Below are 22,134 nucleotides of genomic sequence, written 5' to 3' on the forward strand. Positions count from 1 at the left end.
ACGATGACGGGGAGCGGGGGACCAACCACCACACAGCACGTTCAAGACCACCCTACTGCCATGTCTCTAGGCCTGATAAAGGTCAAGCGTGAGCACAGTGGCAGACATGTGATGGTGGTGGAGAACAACATAGGCTCCAGGAAAAGAGTCTGCAAGGCCACTACTAGCATACTGCTACCGGTGACCCTTGACAAGGTACACAGGGAGTGGACGGCGACCTCCTGTAGGCCCCCTCTGAATGATGGACCAGTGAATGTTCCCGACTGCATCGTCAACAAGAGACACATCATCAGAGACCTGTGAACCAAGAGACTTCTGAACACACAGTGTCCACATTGTTATGTATTTATTTAATTTTTATGTGTTACTGTTTGGCCCTGCCACACGACCGACACCTTGTCAACAACAACGCAACATCATTCAGATTAATACCTTCACAAGCAGGAAACTTTTCACACAATTGTATGTATCTGCAAAACGATGAACTAGGGATGTGATGAAAAGAAATCAATGAGAAAGCATTAACAATGGTTAGTAATAATGAGCTAAAATGTATTGCTGAAGGAAGAAGTGGTCACATGATCACATTACATCACATTTGAATTACTTAGGTTACAAAATTGCCTGATTCTAAGTAAAGATCAATCTTTCAATCACAGATGAATGTGACACTCAAACTCAGGTTAAATACAACTGGATCCTAAGTAATTTCATCAAGAATCATTATAAATTGTGCATATATATATTTTTGAACAGTTTCCCATAATCAATCATGTTAGTTTTATTAACCACTAGGTTAACGGTTGTTTAAATGTTTTTGTACACATTAGCCACTAAGTTAATGCTTATGTGTAAATCCTATTCCTAATAATTATGCACACGATTTTGTGTTTTCACCCTGTGCACTCTGACCACACAGAGACAGTGCATGTATTTAATTGGTTTATTACGATGCCTGTATGCACAACCATCACATTAGCTCCCCTGAGTCACGACATGAACGACTGAAGGTATGCCAAGATATTTGCACAGCTATAGCTTCTAATGATTATGTTAATTGTTGTTTGATATCAGAGTTGAGGACCACTCATTGATATAGATATTTTGAGCGATTAATAAAAGAAAAGGGTGATACCTATTCCCACATCTCTGATATCAAAATAACACAGACCGCAGTCCAGTCGATCATGTCATGAATCATGTATATAAATAATACTATTTTAAACTATTAGGCCAACCAACAGATCACATTGGTCAAAATTTTCATTATTTTAATTGTTTTCTATTTTCACTTTTACCTGTTCCAAACAATCCTGGTATATTATACATTAATCTCACCCACATTATAACAGAGAAAAGTGAGTATTGTGGTATAATATAATGTCCTCATGTAAATATACTCCCCTCCCCTGTATCCCCCTTACCTGTGCCCCCCCCCCCCCTCTCTGTGGAATAAGACATTCCCCTCCCCTTTCTCCCCAAACCTGTACCCCCCCCCCCCCCAATTGACCTATCAAATGGGACCACACACCCCCCCTTGTTGAACTATATAGGGCTCCTCCCGACCACAATCGAGGTCTTCTCACCTGGGTCATTTCAGCTGATCACCTGGGAAGCCCTCAGCCATTCTCTCTATGTACTTACTATCTGTTTGGTTAATAAACCTTTGTTATTATCCAAACCTCGGTTGACTGAGAACATTCTTCATCAGGATATCCACAAATATCCCACACTCTTATAATGGGATTACCCAAGCCTTTGACATTCCACTACTTTAAGGCGTACACTTTAAGACCACTAACAACATGGTTTGATCCCCAAGCATTAGTATCTTGGAGAAATGTAGAAGAAAATATAGTAGCTCCACATAGGCTGAAGGGCATAGTATACACCAAATTATCAATTAAGCAATGCGAACGGAAATCTGGCCCCATAATAACTCATGCGATCCGGATATGGCGTGAAACACAAAAAAAATATTCTACCCCACATAAATGGCATAATCATACTCCCTTATTCAATAACAATGCACCCTTGATTGGAAAACAACCTATAAGATTCCCTAGATGGGAAAAGCAAGGCATACACTCATTAGGAGACGTTTTCAACAAACAGGGTTTTTGTAGTTTCAATGAAATACGCAAAAAAATGTATCTCACCAAGTCCACATATTATTTTTACGCACAGTTATTGGCATGTTTGAAGGCTCACGGTGTTCCATTAAGGATACCAATTGTACACCACAGATACCACAAATGTTTCTATGAAAGAGAGACATCGAGAGGTTTCGTTTCAGATTTTTATCATCAATTACTAACGGCCTCGTATGAAACCCTCCATCTAGACTCAGTCTGGAGGAGGGATATACCAGACCTGGAGACAGACTTTGACTGGCAAGAGGCCTGGGCAAATGTACGACTTGCATCAAGGAACCCGGACCATCAACAAAACAATCTTAACTATATTCACAGGACATACTTAACTCCTATAAGACTAAACAAAATGGGTCTTAAACAAGACTCCAAATGCTCCCTATGTACAAATGGGGACAAAGGGACATTTATGCACATGTACTGGGACTGCCCACCAGTTAAGATATTTTGGAAAGAAGTGACCCAGCAATTATCAAATCTCTTAACTCTGGATATACCTGTACACCCCTCTGTATTACTGCTGAATGATGTCTTTGAACATGCAGTACCTCCACAGCTAAAGAGATTGGTTTTATACGGTATCACAGTGGCTAAAAAGCTGATAGCATCACGATGGTTTCAACCGGAAAAAAATTGTCGGAAGGTCTGGACTCTTACATATCTCGATGTGATTTATCAAGAAATATCTACAGCAAGAATTTTGGGTCTCAATGAATCCAAAATGACAATGTGGTTAGAAGTGGTGGAGAGAATAAAAGCTAGCATATAATGGTAGTGTCTGGTTAGGAACAAGTTATAATGGTTGGATTATCCAATGGGGGGTCCGGGAGGGGGGGGTACGAGCTGGAGCATATGTGTGTAGGTTTTTAGATAACAGGTATTAGGGGTATATCCTGTATAAGACATTTGACTAAATGGTAATTTCATTGGATATGCACTGTAATTAATGCTTGTATATCTTATTGTGTGTTGTCATGTTTGTTTATATGTTTGTTTAAAAAATAATAAAAAAATAACTAAACAAAAAGAAATAAGAATAATATAATGTGAAATCAAAAGATACTGTCTTTTTTACATGTATTTGTTGGGATATTACAGGAGGCCTTAATTACAACATGTTACTGTAAGATAATACTGTTAAATGTTGTGAAATGCTGGTTAATTTTTACAGTGTAGGCCTACAAGAAAATAGAAAAGGCTTCCGGTTTAGCTATAGAATGGAGTAGGTCGCATGTGACACAGCTGCTCACCCGTTATTTTTTTTTCGTTTTAAAATCATAATTATATACCATTAATGCGTTTAAAACTTGACGCATATATCAACTGAGACTATCAACTAACTATATTGACCAAAAGAATCGAGATGCCATCAAGGAAAGACCCAAGGAAAGACCAAAAACCAGTCGAAGAGGTCCCGCCGCGGGACCCAGGATACGTACAGCGGACAGCAGAAGGTATTGACTCGACAGAGGCCGCTTCAAGTTCAACCCCATCAAAGACCTCCGCAGATACCGAACATATCATCCGGAAAATGGAGGAAATGGGGAAGACAATGGAGAAGAGAATGGAGGAAATGATCACAGAGAAGAGAATGGAGGAAATGATCACAGAATCACAGAAGATAATAACTCAAAAAGTAGATGCTATTAAAGAATCTATTGAAGGCAAAATTGATGCGCTGAGAGCGGACGCCGACGCACAGAATAAACGCACCGAGGCTCTGGAGAAAGTAGTGGAAGCCCACGAAATCAAATTCACTCACATCTACAAGGAAGTAGAGGCTAACACAGTTAACCTAACTGCCGAGATGAAGGGGAACTACAATGAAATCAAGACGGAGCTCAGCGAAATAACGGAGGAGCTCACGCGAATCAATAAAGAACAGAAAGCCAAAATATTCGAGATGGAATATCAAAAACGCAGGCTGAATATTCGCATTGTCGGTCTGGACGAATCAGTGAGATGTGAAAACCCTGAAGAGTTTGCCACAGAATTACAGAAAATCTTGGGAACAGGAATCCTTCCTAAAATACCGGAGGTGGATGAGTGCTTCAGATTGGGACCCCGCTCCAGTGACAACAACGCTAAGCCCAGAGTGATATTAGTTGTACTGCGCCAAGTCAGAATAAAAGAAATGATTATGCGTGGAATTCGCAGGATGAAAGGCAATCTGAAACACATGGAGGTACCAATACACTGCTTTGAAGATTATTGTCGTGAGGTAGTGGAACTGCGTGCCAAGTTCAAGACGGTGATGTCTCAACTATACCTGGGGAAATACAGACCCCTACTAATATACCCTGCAATACTTCGCGCCGTCGACAAACAAGGAGCAAAAGTTCTCCTCAAATCGCCTGAAGAGGCAGCCAAATTCCTGTCTGAACAGGAGCAGATTAGTGTATAAATGGCCTTTTAAATCTCAGTTATGCAAGGTCACCATATAGTACAACCTTTAATAATCGAGGATTTGGGACAGAGAGACCTACGTGCTCAGAGTTTTTGAATGCTTTCCCCGACGTGTATATTATTGCGGACATATTGGATTTAAGATTGGAACACTCCAGAACATACTGGAACATTCAGACAATGTAAAAATGACATATTGGAATAATCTAGAACATCGAAGCATTCTTTGATATATGGAGCATTCTGGAATATCAGCAATACGTGGTCATTCATTCTACCAGAAGCCCCTCGGGGGAATAATCAACAGCTATCTAGATGCAAAACCACAGAGCCATCATAGCCGGCCGGCTGAAAGATCACTCTACACAACGATCATCGCCCACCCCAGTCGGGGGAAATGCTGCATATACGTATTTAAAAATTGTTTTTTTATTAATGGGAAATAATTTCACTACTTCTCCAATTAATACTTTAGATGTTTAAGCATAGCAATGCTCTTTTAAGATCTAAGTTAATGTTCTCTTCCTTTTACTTGTTTTTTTTTTTCTTTCTTTTTCATCCGCTCTCTCTGATTTATTGAGGCTCTCTCTTCAGTTCAATACCTTCATATTATTCATGGGTTACTATAAATTACTATAAATTACAAGTTCATATAAAATGTAAGTGATTAAGGCATGACAATTGAAGCTTATTTTTGGTCTTTATTTTTAGTTTATCTCATTTAAATTTCTATTTATTTATTTTTTACGGGTAAGTGGCCAAGCCACAGTCGACATTCTACTTATGGTAGAATTTAGAGTGTTAGATCCTATGGTATACATAGGAATGTTAAGGATAATTGGATCATTCTGGGATATCCGGTGGTGCAAGGGAGAGAGTCATACGCAAAGGTTGTGTTCATGGAACACAATCCTGTACGACTCTCGGTGGGAGGGAAGGGTAGGGGATTTTTATTTGTATATATGTATGTTTTTAAGCTCGGCTCTCAACGGGACCTCACTAGTGGGATGTATATCTAGTATTGCCTCGCACTCTAGAAGCATTACCAAAAATTACAATGCAACATGTATAGACTATGGCTAGTTTGAATATAATGATATGGAACACCGGGGGAATAAATAACCAACTTAAACGCAAAAGCGTGCTCACACTGATGAAAAAAGAACATGTGGACATTGCTCTGCTAAGCGAAACACACATTCTAGGGAAAGACATAGGTAAATTAGCGGACAACATATACCATAATATCAGTCACTCCTCTATTGGTACGAGAACTCGGGGTGTAGCAATAGTCGTTAAACGTAAGTTGAATATTGTACTAAAGGGAGTATGGTCTGATGTAGAAGGTCGGATAACTATAGCTAAGATTGAACATAAGAACAGGAAAATAGCGTTGATAGCGGTATACGCCCCAAATTTGTACGAAGAAGATTTCTTCACTACACTAACCAATGCAATGTTAGACATTCCCGATTACTCATTTATAATAGGAGCGGATTTTAATGCCATCTGGAACCCAAGGATAGACAAATCTTACCTCGCCTTTTCCAGCGAACAAAAGAATTCATCAAAGGCATTAAAGGATTGGTCAAAGATTACAGGTGTAAAGGACTTATGGCGGTTACTTAACCCCACGACCCGAAAGTACTCTTGTCGATCTGCGAGACATAAGACACTATCCAGAATAGATTATGTCTTTGCATCACAGAGACTATTTGATAATTATGAAGTGGAAATGATACCCAACGCACTATCAGATCACTGTTATTTACTCCTTAAAGGTACATTTGGTATACTATCCTCCCGAGCCCCAAGATGGCGATTTAACTCGTTGCTGCTTAACAACAAGGAATTCATTACACAACTCAAAGAAGCTCTTATAGTATTCCAACGGGAGAATGCAAACTCGGTGCAAGACCCCAGAATAATATGGATGTCGATAAAGGGAATGATCAAAGACTTCACGGATAGCTTTTCCTCCAAAATGCGCAAGAATCAAAACACAAAACTGGATGAGCTGGAAACGCTTTACTCAACGTTATTTAATTCTCTGAAATACAACAACTCAACTCGACTAGAAAATCAAGTTAACGTACTAAAAATAGAGATCAATGACATATACAGACAACAATCGGAAATACAAATACGCAGCACAAGACAACAGCAGTACTCCCAAGGTTCCAAACCCAGCCACCTATTAGCCATGCGATTAAGAATTAATGCAACATTTGCAGATATAACTACCATTAGAGCACAACAAGTACTTGTAACAGATCCGGTAAAAATAAACGATACATTCAAAGTATTCTACTCCGATTTATATAAATCAGAAATGACCTTCGATCAAAACAAAATAGACACATTTCTTAATCAAATTATTCTCCCTAAACTTTCAGAGGATGACGCTAAACAGTTAGAAATACCGATCACACTAGAGGAACTCAAGATGGCCATAACCGCAATGAAAAGTGGTAAGGCTCCAGGAAGAGACGGTTTCCCATCAGAAATGTACCTTTCTTGTTGGGACATAATTGGCCCCTTATTACTAAATATGATCTTATACTCAGTCAAGGAGGGGAACTTCCATAAAACCGACAATATTGCACTCATAACAGTCCTCCTTAAAAAAGACAAAGACCCCAACGAGTGCGGTAGTTATAGACCTGTAAGCCTCCTCGGAACAGATATCAAACTGTACTCTAAGGTATTAGCCATCAGATTACAAAAGCATATGACGTCTTTAGTTCACCCGGACCAAACTGGCTTCATAGGAGGCCGCCTGATCACTGAGAACATAAGACGTATACTGCACGTACTTGATGCCGACAAAGAGGACACCATACCTAAGGCGATACTGTCCCTGGATGCTATGAAGGCCTTTGACAGGCTGGAATGGTCGTATCTGTGGGCAGTGCTAGAAAGGATGGGGTTAGGAAAAGGATTCATCGATATGATTAAAGTATTATACAAAGACCCATCGGCCATGATTATAACAGGCACAATCATCTCTGAAATATTTCCGGTATCACGCTCTGCCAGACAGGGTTGTCCTCTTAGTCCCGGTCTGTTCAATCTATCATTAGAGCCGTTAGCACAATATATAAGACAATCCCAATCCATAGAACCTATCGTAATCAAGGGCACACAACAAAAAATTTGTTTATATGCGGACGATGTAATATTGTTCATGAAAAACCCCAACACCACATTGCCTCATCTGCTCAAGTTGATTGAGGACTTTGGTGATTTATCGGGATTTAAGATAAATTGGCCGAAGTCGGCTTTCCTTCCACTTAACACCCCTGCAAAAAAAGATACAACCCTCCCAGGACAGATACCGATGGTAAAACATTTCAGATGCTTGGGAGTGGAAATATTCCCTACCATAAGACAAACGGTGAAGCACAACTACACAAAAATCCAAAACAAAATCAAAGACGACCTTGATAGATGGGCAAAACTTAAGAACACAGTACAAGCACGGATATCAATAGTTAAGATGGATGTACTACCTAAAATCAACTTCTTCTGTTCAATGCTACCGTTACCCCCTCCAGAGGGTTACTGGAAAAGATTACACTCCTCCACATACAAATTTATTTGGAATAACAAACCACCACGTATAAAAAGATCCACCGCACAGAGAAATAAAGCAGATGGTGGCATGGCATTTCCAGATTTTTTCCTATATTTTAAGGCGTACTCATTAAGTCCATTGACAACATGGTTTGACTCCCAAGCATTAGCATCTTGGAGGAAAATAGAAGAAAACATAGTAGCCCCACATAGACTGAAGGACATAGCATACACTAAACTACCAATCAAGCACTGTGAACGAAAATTTGGCCCCATAATTACTCATGCGATCCGGATATGGCGTGAATCACAAAAAAAAAATCCTAACCCACAAGAATGGCACAACCATACTCCCTTATTCAATAACAATGCTCTCTTAATTGGAAAACGACCTATAAGATTCCCTATATGGGAAGAGCAAGGCATACACTCATTAGGGGATATTTTTAACAAACAGGGTTTTTGTAGTGATAAAGAAATACGCAAAAAATTTAATCTCACCAAGTCCACATGGCTTTTTCACAAACAGTTAGAGCTATGTTTGAAGTCTCACGGTGTTCCATTAGACAGACCAATTGAACACCACAGATACCACAAATTCTTCTACTCAAGAGAGACATCGAGAGGTTTTGTTTCAGAATTTTATCATCAATTACTAACGTCCTCGTATGAAACCCTCCAACTTGACTCTGTCTGGAGGAGGGATATACCAGACCTGGAAAATGACTTTGATTGGCAAGGAGCCTGGGCAAATGTCCGACTTACATCAAGGAACCCGGATCATCAACAAATCAATCTTAACTATATTCACAGGACATACTTGACTCCTATAAGACTGTGCCGAATGGGGCTCAAACAAGATTCCAAATGCACCCAATGTACAAATGGGGACGAAGGGACATTTATGCACATGTATTGGGACTGCTCACCAGTTAAGGCATTCTGGAAAGATGTGACCCAACAAATATCAAAACTCGTATCTTGGAATATACCTGTACACCCCTCGGTATTGCTGTTGAATGATGTTTTTGAGTTTGCAGTGAATCCACAGCTAAAGAGATTGGTTTTATCGGGTATCACAGTAGCCAAAAAGCTGATCGCATCACGCTGGTTTCAACCGGAAAAAATGTGCCGTAAAGTTTGGTTTCTTACATATCTCGATGTAATTTACCATGAAATATCTACAGCAAGAATTCTGGGTCTCAATGAATCCAAAATGTCAATGTGGTTAGAAGTGGTGGAGAGAATAAAAGCTAGCTTATAATGGTAGTGTCTGGTTAGGTGCGAGGGATAGTGGAGGTACTTCTCAAGGTGGGGTCCGGGAGGGGGGGGTTCGAGCTGAGCATATGTATGTAGGTTTTTTTTTTAGATAACAGGTATTATGGGTATATCTTATATAAAACAACTAACCAAAAGGTGATCCCATTGGATGTGCCCTGACAATTAATGCTTGTATATCTTATCGTGTGTTGTAATGTTTGTTTATATGTTTGTTTTAAAAAAGAATAAAAAAATAAAATACAAAAAAAAGAAAATAGAAAAGGCTGAAAACATCCCACCGATATGACTCCAGCAAGCTCCGAAAATAGTGGCAACATATCAAAGTAAAGATCACAAGAAATTCATAGATGCCTATAATAGCAGTAGCCATCCAATACCACCAGTTAAACTGAGTTATTAAACATTATGCGAATATCAGTAGCCATTCCACACCACCAGTTAAACTGAAGTCTTAAAACAGTATGCTAATAGCAGTAGCCATACCACACCACCAGTTAGACTTAGGAATGCACGATAATTATCGGGCCAATATCAGAAATGATGACGTCATCCAGATAAACCCGATAACGTTATTGATAGCTCCGATAATATATAATACATTTTTTGGTTAAAAGAAATCCGGTGTGGGTGGATTGGGATGAAGGGCGCTTGTTTTTATTATAGCCTCCTTCCGTTTTGCCAGTACTGTGGTACGACTGATAGCGTGTGGTTTAGGAAGAGAGTAGGGTATATCTGCAGAGCCACAGAGCCCAACGTCTGGGCGGGGCTTCGTGGCGTGGACAGGCTTGAGGCGGGGCTTCGTGGCGTGGACAAGTCTTGTGGCATGGACAAGTCTTTGTTGGAGTGCGCATGTGTGCCCATTTTCTTTTCTTCATGGGCATTAATAACTTTTATTTCATTTCTAGCACATGTTCATTCCACAACAAACAAATGGAATTGACTGTGGGATTTTTATGCTTATGGTAAGATTGTTTCATATTGGTATACATTGGTTTTACCCTTGAATATATATATATATTAAGTCTTCTATTGAAGACGCAGAACATTACATATAATACCGTATATGTCACATGTATCGGTACTAAATACCTGTATGTCCCTATGTCGATATGAATAAAAAATGGGGGACCCTGATGTAAACGAGACGAAAGTCTTTCTCTGGTCTGCATCCCCTTAACAATTGTGTGTATTGAGCCGTACTGTATTGTACCCATTCTGCAATATGTTAAAATAAGTTTTCATTCACACTCAAATCTGTGTTCATTTTTTATTTTGCATACTAATGTTCTGTGTCTTGAGTCGTACTTGTATTGAAAAACTGATTTTATATGTCTGAGGAGAAGACTGGTACTAATCATCTTCGTCTCCACAAAGTACTGGGGGGTCTACTGTATGTGAGACATATTTCCTTTAGAGTGAAAGAAAAATGACATGTGAACAAGTATGTTGTGTGCCAGGTTAATGTGCACAGTCCCCCCCACCCAACCCCCTCCAATGTACAGTTTTCCCCACCTACCCAACCTCTTCCAATGTACAGTTTATTCCCCCTCAAATGTATATACTCTATTATTACTATATATACTCTACTATTTTTGTATTACAAACAGTGCTGTATATTTGTAGATCTGGTATGTCATAAATGTCTAGTATATTTGTAGATCTGGTATGTCATAAATGTCTAGATGTAACATTACTGTCTATCTGTATGTCATGTTATGATGAATTGAAAATGGGGGACCCTGATGTAAACAAGACGCAAGTTGTGTATGTCTGATGAATTGAAAATGGGGGACCCTGATGTAAACAAGACGAAAGTTGTGTATGTCGTAAACGAGAGAGAGAGAGAGCGCGAGTGAGAGAGCCCCCCCCCCCCCCCCCCCCCCTCATCCGCATGCGCAGTAGTGCAAAGACTTGTCCATGCCACAAGACTTGTCCACGCCACGAAGCCCCGCCTCAAGCCCGTCCACGCCACGAAGCCCCGCCCAGACGTTGGGCTCTGTGGCTCTGCAGATATATGCTATTGAATTTTTCACAAATCCAGCGCTCCCTTTCTTGGCTGTGACGTAGTCACATGACATTCAGAGGCAGCAGATAGTAAACAAAGATGGAGTCGTCGGACTTTTTCAAAGTTTCAGAGGAAAACAGTTTGCTTGCTATTTTTTTTTTTTTTTTTTTTGTCTTTTTCCCCCTCCATTTTCCTCCGATTTTCTCCCATCCCAATGTTAGTCGTATGCCAATTCCCAGTCCCTTCCTGGTCGCTGCGCACTTACCCCCCACAGTCAGATCATCTGGGAGAGTGGAGGCTACCACGTGCTTCCTCCGACACACGTCCAGCCAATCACCGCTTCTTTTCACCTGGCAGCGCGGATTCTCATTGAGAGGGCGTAGCGTGTGGGAGGACCACACTATCCCCCTCACGTCCAATCCGCGCTTAGCAGGCGCCCCGACCGAACTGTAGGAGTCGCTGTTTACAACGACCCGGACCCACCCCGCCAGCTTCTCCCACCCTCTGATACAGCCAATTGTATCAGTGCAGACGGCCAGCCAAGCTGGTGACAACCCCGGAGCTGTGAGCTGGATTCGAACAGGCAAATCCAGCTCAGCTCCGGGGCTGGTGACGAACGCAATCTCCGCTCGGCCACCTAACCGCCTGTGCTTGCTATTTGTAACAAATGCAGAAGTTCCACGAGGAGGGAAAGGGGCAAGAAGCTATAACACATCCAACCTAATAAGTCACCTGAAACATCACCACCGCTACAATGGTGTATTAAAATCCGATGACGCCGAGCAGCTAAAGGCTAAGCTAATCCAAAACCAGCTGCAGTCTGCAGACTGGCGCGGCTTGTACCTAGGCTATTGATGAGGCGTTTGCAAAATTAAAGACGTTTGACAGAGATGATTTGTCTGGTTTATTTAATTCTTTTTGAGGCGTGCTGTCTTATAAATGCGAAGTAATAGTTGTTTCATGGACCAAGACCACAACAGTCTCCTCTCCTATAGCGTCAAATGTTTTATCTGCTGACAAAGCACAATACCTGATTGCAGAATGGGTACAGTACAGTACAGCTCAATACATACTATTGTTAAGGGGATGTTGGTTTTTAGTTCACTCATTGTTCAGGGAAACACATTGTTAATGACATTGACGGATTGTGAATTTTGTGATCGACTCAAATTATATTTATTTGGAAAAATAAATATAGTCACTTTATTGGAAGAGTCAAAACTGTTCTCTTGGCTTTGTTTTGTTCATAGTAGTAACGCTCATGTCATGATAAATCTGGTTAGGTCAAAACTACAGGAATATACATTTAAAAAAAAATATAATACAATAAATATCGGTTATCGGTATCAGTATCGGCCTTGAGGAGCAGAAAGTTATCGTATCGGGGTCAAAAAATCAATATCGTGCACCCTAGACTGAGGTATTAAACATTATGCTAATAATAGGGGAGCTCCAGTAGCTCACCACGTATCTCAGCGCTATCTCTGCGTCGGGAGGAGCCGTGCTGCGTCACGGTTCTGGTTGACTCCGAGTTCGATTCCCGGACCCGCCGTCATTTGCCGAATGTCTTCCCCTGTTCTCCCACCCGTTTCACTCTACAACTGTCGGTCATGCTTGACCAGAAAAGCGATAAACGCTAAAAAATTAAGTTTAAAAAAAAAACATTATGCTAATAGCCGCAGCCATGCCACACCACCAGTTAAGACTGAGGTATTAAACATTATGCTAATAGCCGCAGCCATGCCACACCACCAGTTAAGACTGAGGTATTAAACATTATGCTAATGGTAAATGGTGCATTTATATAGCGCTTTATCTAAAGCGATTTACAATTTGTTCCTCACATTTTTACCCATTCACTCTCCCATTCACACACAGACAGCAGAGGCAACCATGCAAGGTGCCAACCTGCTCATCAGGAGCAGTTAGGGGTTACGTTTCTTGCTCAAGGACACTTCGACTGGCTGCCCAGGAGGAGTGGGAATCGAACCAGGAACCTCCGGATTACCAGACGACTACTCTACTAGTTAAATATTATGCTAATAGCAGTAGCCATACCACACCACTAGTTCAACTAAGGGATTAAACATTATGCTATTAGCAGTAGCCATACCACACCAATAGTTAAACTGGGGTATTAAACATTATGCTAATAGCAGTAGCCATACCACACCACCAGTTAGACTGAGATATTAAACGTTATGCTAATGTTACTACTAACGAGTCTGTCTCAGTCAACCAGCACCTGCTAGTGGGTCTGACCCTTTAGCTCAGCTGGTTAGTGAGGCCGCATGTGGATCCCATAGTCCCAGGTTCAAATCCACTCGGTTACACTAATAGTAGTAGCCATACCACACCACCAGTTAAATTGAGAAAGAAAATAAGAGACTTTGGGAAGAGAATGAGAAGGGAAATCTTTTTTGGATTCTGTATTGAGATTGTTTACAGCCCTAACAAGCACTCACCCCTTTGTTGAGGAAGAACTTGGCGCCCACGGACCAGTCGTACATGCCCAGACAGTCATTGAGGACCACCGTCTTCCACGGGTTCGACATGACGTCATCTTGTGTCAGGAAGTTGTAACGGAACAGCTGTTTGACTCTGTGTGGATGTTGACATTGAGGTTTTGGTTTTAGTTTTGTGACGTTTTCTTTCTCTGACCAGATGTGTGCGTTTGCGTTACAAAGTCAGAAAAACGTGGATGCTAGGGATGCAACGGATCACAAAACCCACCCAGTTCTGGAGGTCCATCCCTCTGTGTTGGCCTAGTGTAGCCTATAGTGGACGTGTTGGATAATTCTGCTTTGTGTCTGTTCACGTTTGGAAATTACTTAGTTGCTGAAGTGACTATGAAAGGAAATATTAACGTTGTGGCTCGATATTGTGCATTGAAATGACAACTACCCACAACTGCTTTGGGCTGCATAGTTCACTTTCACTATAAATAACAACATTAAGGTTGATTCCAATCCATTGATTATGGATTTTGCCGTGTCAATATCTAAATTAGGTTGTTTTGTGTAACGCTAAATATTTTGCGGAGCTTTTACGTTCCCGGATCTGCTAGTAACAGACCATTATCCAGATCTAATGTTAAATAATTGACATTGGCCTCGTGGCAATTCTCACACACAGTCGCTGTTTAATCCATCTCTATGATAGACTAAACTAAATCTGTAATGCACCCAAACAGCAGACCTAAGGGATGCTGGAGAATATCATGTGATATAGCTCACTGCGATGGTTAAAGTTTGCAATTAATCCACCGTTCACATGTGTGCCGAACCGTGGGGGGTGACCCGTATGGATCATGGATCAACTACGATCCGTTACACCCCTAGTGGATGCTCACCCTAAACTCCTATTTTGTCTTGCATGAACTACAACTCACAAAAACAGTTTACAATGACATATAGCTAATATACTTATAAATGTACAGCTAATAACAAGATTAAGGTTTATACTGCAGGATGTGGGTAGCCATGTTGAAAGTTGACACACCATATACGTAAGAAGTCGGAATTCCCGACCTTCAAGTTATAATCAAACACAGCAGTAATTCACTCTTGTGGGGCTTTGGGCGGCATGGTGGCACAGTGGTTAACACTGTTACCTCACAGCAAGAAGGTCCTGGGTTCGACCTAGGGATGGGAATCAGCAGGGACCACCCAACTCAATACATTCACGATACCTGGGTGCAGATTCTATGTGCATTTCGATGTGTATATTTGATTTTTTTTAATAGGTAGGTTGGCCATTATTATTGTTGTATTTATAATCAGGTTAAACATCAGGTTAGTAGGCTATAGGTAAGTCATTTTGTATTTATAATAATAATAATGGTGATAACTCCAGCTGAGGGCAATTACTCATTAACACTTTGGATGCCACGCCTCCCCATCTCAAAACCTTGTTGCGTGCCACCACCCACTTCAATGATAGCGCGCTCATATTTGCAAACGCATAAACTACATCTTAAATTATGGCTATGTGTCTAATCTGGCCGTCGCTTATCAATGACTTGTTTGCAGTTAACAGTCGAAAAGATTTTTTTTTTTTTTTTTATAATAATCGGTTCATTTCTGTTTTATACCATTTTGAAAAACGCTAGTTTCTTGAAACTTCCAGAATCTCTTATTTCCTGATGTTATGTACCATGAGCTTGATCACTCCTGTGTCACTGGGCATGCAGGTGAGGGCTGCTAATTAGCTAATTGCTGCTGATCGGTTACCTGCTGGCAGGTTAAAACCAGTCCCTGAGACACACATGCACTATTTTTTTTCAATTATTATCTTTTATTTGCTTTTAACATTTCATTTACATACAGTTGTAAAATGCAAGTTATAAATATATAAATTACATTTCCTAACTAAACAATTACTAACCCTTCCCCGACCCTTCCTAGTACAACAAAAAGAAAAAAGAAAAAACAGGCAGACAAATATAGAATATAAAAAGACAATATCCACAATCTCTATGCTTCAATTGGCTCTCTCCAGTTCTATACCCATATTTGGTATGTAATCCATTGCCCGACCCCAGATCTTCTGAAAGTGTATTATTTTTCCTTTCACATTATACATGATTTTTTCAGGTGTGCAATAGGATAGGAGTTCTGCCCACCATTGTTTAGTCGGGGGAGGGGGTTCAGATTTCCAATGACAAAGAATACATTTTTTTGCAGCAGACATTCCTAACAGGATACATTTCTTTTCAAAGTTGTCAAAGTTACTCAGCATAGAGATATCACCCAAAATAGCTATTCGTGCGTCAGGAGTCATCGTCTTTCCAATAATTTTTGAAAGTTGTTCAAATATACATTTCCAGTAATAATTTAACTTCCGGCAATTCCAGAACGTGTGGATTAGGTCCCCTTTAGCATGTTGACATCGAAGACAATTGGGTGATGTCTCGTGGCTAAATTGATATAATCTGTGAGGTGTATAATAAATTCTGTGTAGTATATTAAATTGTGTTAACCTATGGTTGGTATTTGTTAAAGTTGTTTGGGAGTTCTGGAGCAATGACTGCCATTCTTTCATGGTATATTTGTGTTTAATATCTTTTTCCCATTTATCTTTTTGTTGTAGCATCCTATCATCTTTCTGTTCAGTGTTCATCAGTGTGTAGATTTTAGATATCAGGCCCTTTGATGTTTTTGTAGTGTTAAACAGTTTCTCTATTGGTGTTTCAGACATATGGGGATAGCTATAACTGTTATTTTTGACCCAGTTCCGTATCTGTAGGTATTTAAAAAAAATGGATGAAGGTAAATTATATTTCGCTCTCAGGGAATTAAAATCAGAAAAGATGCTTTGGTTATACAAGTCTCTTATTTCGCTGATTCCCTTGGTTCTCCAATTTTCAGATATTCCATCACTAATAATTTTGGGGACACAAGGGTTGTTCCACAGGGGCATGCTCATTAACAAGGTATTTTGATTTCCCATTAGTTTAATAGTTTCTTTCCAACATGCAAAGGTATGATGTATAATCTGGTTTTTAGTGATAGAGTTAAGGGTTTTTTGCGTGTCTATATAGGGGATTACCTGTAGTGGAGTAGGATGGATTATGTTCTCTTCCAGTTTAACCCATGCTGGTGTGGGCAGCCTCTCACTGTTGAGCCAACACCAAATAACACGTGATTGACAGGCTAGGTAGTACAGTCTGAAGTTGGGGAGGTTTAAGCCCCCTTTATTCAGGGGAGCCTGTAGTGCTTTTAATCTGATCCTAGCCCGTTTCTGGGACCACAAAAACATTGAAATGATTTTATTCAGTGATGTAAACAAGCTTGGTGGACAGCTGAGTGGAATTGACTTGAACAAATAAATTAATTTAGGCAGAACATTCATCTTGACCACATTAACACGTCCAATTAAAGAAATTGGTAGATCTTTCCATTTGTATAGGTCTGTTTTGATTTTTTCCATAATAGGTAGATAGTTATTTTGGTATGTTTGGTTCAGGTCGTTAGATATTTGGATTCCCAGGTATTTGAAGCTTTTTGGTGCCCATTTAAAATGGGAAATCATTGGGTGGGTATTCTGGGTGGTAACACTATTTAGTGGCATTATTTCACTCTTGTCATAATTTATCGTGTAACCAGATATGGCACTGTATGCCTCTAGTATGCTGAGTAATTGCGGCAAGGATATATCTGGTTGGGTAATATAAATTAGTAAATCATCACAATATAGTGAGAGTTTGGATTCGTTTGCTCCAGTCTTTATGCCACATATATTGCACTCTGACTGTGGCTAGAGGAGTGTGTGTGGAAACCGAGACTTGTCACGTTCTCCCATTCTTTGTTCTTTAGTTTGTACCAGTAATTCATTGTTAGAGTAGTATTTTGGGTTAAACACAGGTTTTGGTGTCGGTTTGCACATAGGTTGTGTCCCTTTGAGCCAGGGTCGTAACAGTTGGGCGCTCGTCCAGGAGTGAATTTGGAAACAAATACCCCTAGAATTTGTTTGGTGTTTTTTTTTTTTTGCATGGTGTGTCGTGGTGCTATAGTGTGGGTGGTGTTTGTTACATGTTGTGTAACGTGGGGGCTTGAGCCGATCATCAAACAGGTGAGTATGCCCTTATTTGTTTGTAATTTGATGTGACTACTTATTGCTGTTAAAATATATAGTTTAGTGGACACCACATGTAGGTAGGGACATTATTTTCTGGTTGTTTGTTAGCTTCCTGTGCACCACATACTCCTGGGGCAGTCAGAGAAGTGATTAGCACCATCTACTTGTCTTGTACCATACCATATACTTGACGGGTGGATGGTCAATATGATCTTTGGCTGGTAGCAGGTGTGGTTGAAGAGGGTTAGGTCTACAGGGCATTAGCTTAAGGGTAGGTAGGATAGGTGGCCAGAAAACACAGGTAGTGTGGTAGGGCCTGATGTAGTTTTTTTTAGGGTAGACATGTGGTGGGCCGTGTTGACTGCAGTTTAGATGTAGAAGCTGTAAGTAGTCATATCAGGTTATAAGGGGCACCTGTTTGAATTTGTTTGTTGTATTTATTTTGTTTGTTTTGAGTGTTTGGATAGCCTACCTGTTAGCACCTGACCTCCTGCGCGTATGACACATCTATTTATTTCAGGGTGGTTGTTTCTTTTAATTTTTCTTTGCAAACTAGAAAGGTGCGCTCAGTAGAGCACACATTTCCACCGCGTCTCCTTGTAGTTATTAGTATTGGCATTAGCATGCTGACGCTAACAAGGGGTGCTTCAGCGGTGCTTCAGCGGTCTTCAGTGGTTCTTTAGTGTTTCTTCAGTGGTTCTTCGGTGGTTCTTTGGTGGTTCTTCAGTGGTTCTTTAGTGGCTCTTTAGTGGTTCTTCGTGGTTCTTCAGTGGTTCTCAGGTAAATTGTGTGTATGCTAGGGTGTTTTTGGTGACTCTAAAGTGAGCAGGTTGTGGCGCTGGTGCAGTAGGGATGGCTTCCATAAAGGATTTTGTTGATCACCCTTCTGATGAGTTGTTGGAAAGGTTTTCCAAGGAACAGCTTCTAGAGCTTGCTGTGCACTACAAGGTGGAGCTTACTGCCAGTGAGAAGCGTTTGAAACCGACTGCCTTGGGTGCTTTGAGGGCTTTGCTCGTTAGGGAGCAGGTGCTTGCGGCGAGGGTGGAGGAGCCTCCTTTGTCTGACGTGTCTCCGCTGCTATCTGCGGTGGCGGAGGGTGAGTGGAGGCTTAGAGAGTTAGAATTTAAGGAAAGACAGCTACAGCAAGAGCATAATAATAATAATAAATTATAATTATAATAATAATGCAGGACCTGCTCAGAGGTCTTTAATTGGCATTGGCAATTATCCTCAACACACACACACACTGGAACACACACGCATGCATTGTCTGTAGGATCGCTGATGCGATTCGTCTCTGCGATTAACCCATCCCGTCGTCCTTCCCCCCCAAGGGCAGCCGGGAGCAGACAGGCGTCAACGTGAGCCACGCCAGGGGACCAATCCAAGTGCTCCTGTCCGTCTTCGTCAAGGACGCCACAGCGTTAGCCATCTGTTGTTGTGCATGTTTTTCCATTGGGTTTATCTTATCGGGGGGGAAACCCTTGCGAGCACGGGGAGAACATGCAAACTCCACACAGAAAGGCCTGGGAGATACCCCACCTGGGTACCTGGCATCATGGAAACCTGGTCCCCAAGCGGGAATCGAACCCTGGACCTTCTTGCTGTGAGGCGACAGTGTTAACCACTACACCACCGCCGAGAGCATGAGGAGAAGAGAGAGGAGCGTGAGCTTAAGGAGCGTGAGCTTAAGGAGAGAGAGCGTGAGCATGAGCGTGAGCATGAGCGTGAGCTTAAGGAGCGTGAGCTTAAGGAGAGAGAGAGGAGAGAGGAGCGTGAGCATGAGCGTGAGCGTGAGCTTAAGGAGCGTGAGCTTAAGGAGAGGCAAATGTTGCTGGAGCACGAGCGTGCACAGAAGGAGCTTGAGTATAAGCATGCTGCCTTGCAGGCGGGTGCTCTGCATACAGAGTCGCGTCCCGGTTTTGATGTAGGCAAGAATATTAGGATGGTGCCTCCTTTTTTTGAGAAGGATGTGGAAAGGTATTTTCCCCCTTTTGAACAGGTGGCAACCACATTGAAGTGGCCTGATACAGCCTGGACACTGCTGCTGCAGTGTGTTCTTGTTTGTAGGGCGCAAGAAGCCTATACTGCTCTGTCCCTTGAACAAAGTGCTGACTATGAGCTTGTTAAAGCTTCCATATTGAGGGCTTATGAGTTAGTCCCCGAGGCCTATCGTCAGCGTTTTAGAGGTTATCGCAGGTCGGAGGGACAGTCGTATGTTGAATTTGGAAAAGAGAAGGAGAACCTGGGGCGGCTACGTGGCGTAGTGGGCAAGGCGCTCGCCACGAATGCTGAGACGCTGGGCTCGCCTGTTCGAGCCCAGCGCTCCACATTGCTTTCAGTTTAGCTGGTCGTTCATACTAATACACATTGGCCGTATTAGGGGGTGGGAAACTGATGGGTGGGGATCGGGCGTTGTGGACAGCGACTCCTACAGGTCGGTTGGTGCGCCTGCGCAGTGGAATCAGGAAGTGTCTGGGGCAGCGTGAGCCTCCCACGCGTTACTCCTCGCCACTGAGAGATCGAGCTGCGCAGGTGAAAAGATGCGACTGCTGTTACCTCAAGTACCGGAGGGGACTGGTGCTATGTATGACTTAGTCCACATTGCAGCCGGCTTGTGGGAGGCAAGAAACAGTGTTCGTGACAGGGGAGGGTTGAATTGGATGATACGAAATTGGGATGGGAGAAAAATATAGAAAAATAGGAGAAAAAGTGGATCAAAAAAAAGAGAAGGAGAACCTGTTTGACAGGTGGTGCACCTCTCAGAAAGCAGAGTCAAGAGAGCAGCTTAGACAGTTGATTCTCCTAGAGGAATTTAAAAGATGTGTTCCTGATACCGTTTCCACTCATCTAAACGAGCGTAGGGTATTAAAGATAGGCGACGCTGCTGTCTTCGCTGATGAGTTTGTGTTGACACACAAGTCCGTTTTTTTGTGGAGGACTACCGTGTTGAGTCCAGGGATAGGCGTCCTTTTCAGGGGGGCCGTTTCCCGAAACCTGTGTCTGCTGGTCAGTTAACTTCATCTCCTAGGCGGGGTGGTTCTGCTAGTGCATTCCCAGAAGGGATTATATGTTTCTACTGTAAAGAGCCTGGTCATATCGTTGCTGGGTGCTCGGTGCTTGAACAGAAAAATGTCAGAACGGTGGCTCTGGTAGAAACCATATGCAGAACACCTATGCTAACGTTAGAGGGTGATGGGGGAAGTATCAAACGTGTGGACAAAGAGCTTGAGGGTTCCTCAAGATTTATGATGGATGGATTTGTTTCCCTGACTAATGCACTAGAGTCCAAATAGGCTATAACAATTTGGAGAGATACCGGAGCTTTTCAGTCCCTCATTCTGGAGGGGATTTTGCCGTTTTCAGAAAAGTCTTCTTTGCATTCCGGTGTCGTTGTTCGTGGCTTTGGAGGTGGATTTGTGGATGCACCTTTGCATGAGGTCACACTCAATTCTCCCTTAGTATCAGGCAATGTTGTTGTGGGGGTATGTTCTCACATTCCGATAAGAGGGGTGTCCTTCATTCTAGGGAATGATTTGGCTGGTGACAAAGTGTTGGCTACTCCAGTTGTAACTCCCATTCCTGTGGTTTCTGAGGTCCCTAATGAGCTGGCACAGAAACATCCAGGAGTGTTCCCTGTGTGTGCTGTGACACGGGCAATATCAAAGGACAAAAGTGATGTTGTTGATACTTCGACTTGTGACATTACACTTAGTGACACATTCTTTGTTGAATTGAAAAGTGTACCTGTTGAGAATTTTGGAAAGCACACTGTGGATGTACATCTGCATAATGATTCTCTTGATTGTGCCTTTGTGTCAGGCCCAGTGGTGAAACCAGAGTTGACATGCGGGCCGGATAGGCATGTGGCAGGAGATGATCTGGCAGCGCAGTGTCTCAAGGTCTTCCCAGCCTGTACGGTGGCTGAGGCAACGAACGAATTGGAGGATGAGTGTGGGAAGGATGCTATGAGAGTCAGATGCTGTTGATTCATGTGACACCGTTCTAGTTGAAGAGGCTACAAGGCCTGACTTAGGCTGCCAGCCTTCCCACAGTAGCTCTATTGTCCCTGATGTTTCACTTGTGAGCAGGGATGGTCCCAGTATGTCAGTTGATGATTCTGACATTGATTCA

At 41.9% G+C, this 22,134-nt stretch overlaps 1 protein-coding gene across 2 annotated transcripts in view; it reads right to left on the bottom strand.

Moving 5' to 3' along the window:
* The window catches only part of acox3 (acyl-CoA oxidase 3, pristanoyl), a 255,528-nt gene that overhangs the window by 224,274 nt on the left and 9,120 nt on the right, over positions 1-22,134 (bottom strand). For both annotated transcript variants that reach the window (XM_084327106.1, XM_084327105.1), the window contains exon 4: positions 13,887-14,022. In XM_084327106.1, coding sequence (XP_084183232.1) covers positions 13,887-14,022 — 136 coding nt within the window. The remainder of the gene's footprint in view (positions 1-13,886; positions 14,023-22,134) is intronic.

Source organism: Notolepis coatsorum, assembly GCF_963971535.1.
Source record: "Notolepis coatsorum genome assembly, chromosome: 13".
Taxonomy (NCBI): Eukaryota; Metazoa; Chordata; class Actinopteri; order Aulopiformes; family Paralepididae; genus Notolepis; species Notolepis coatsorum.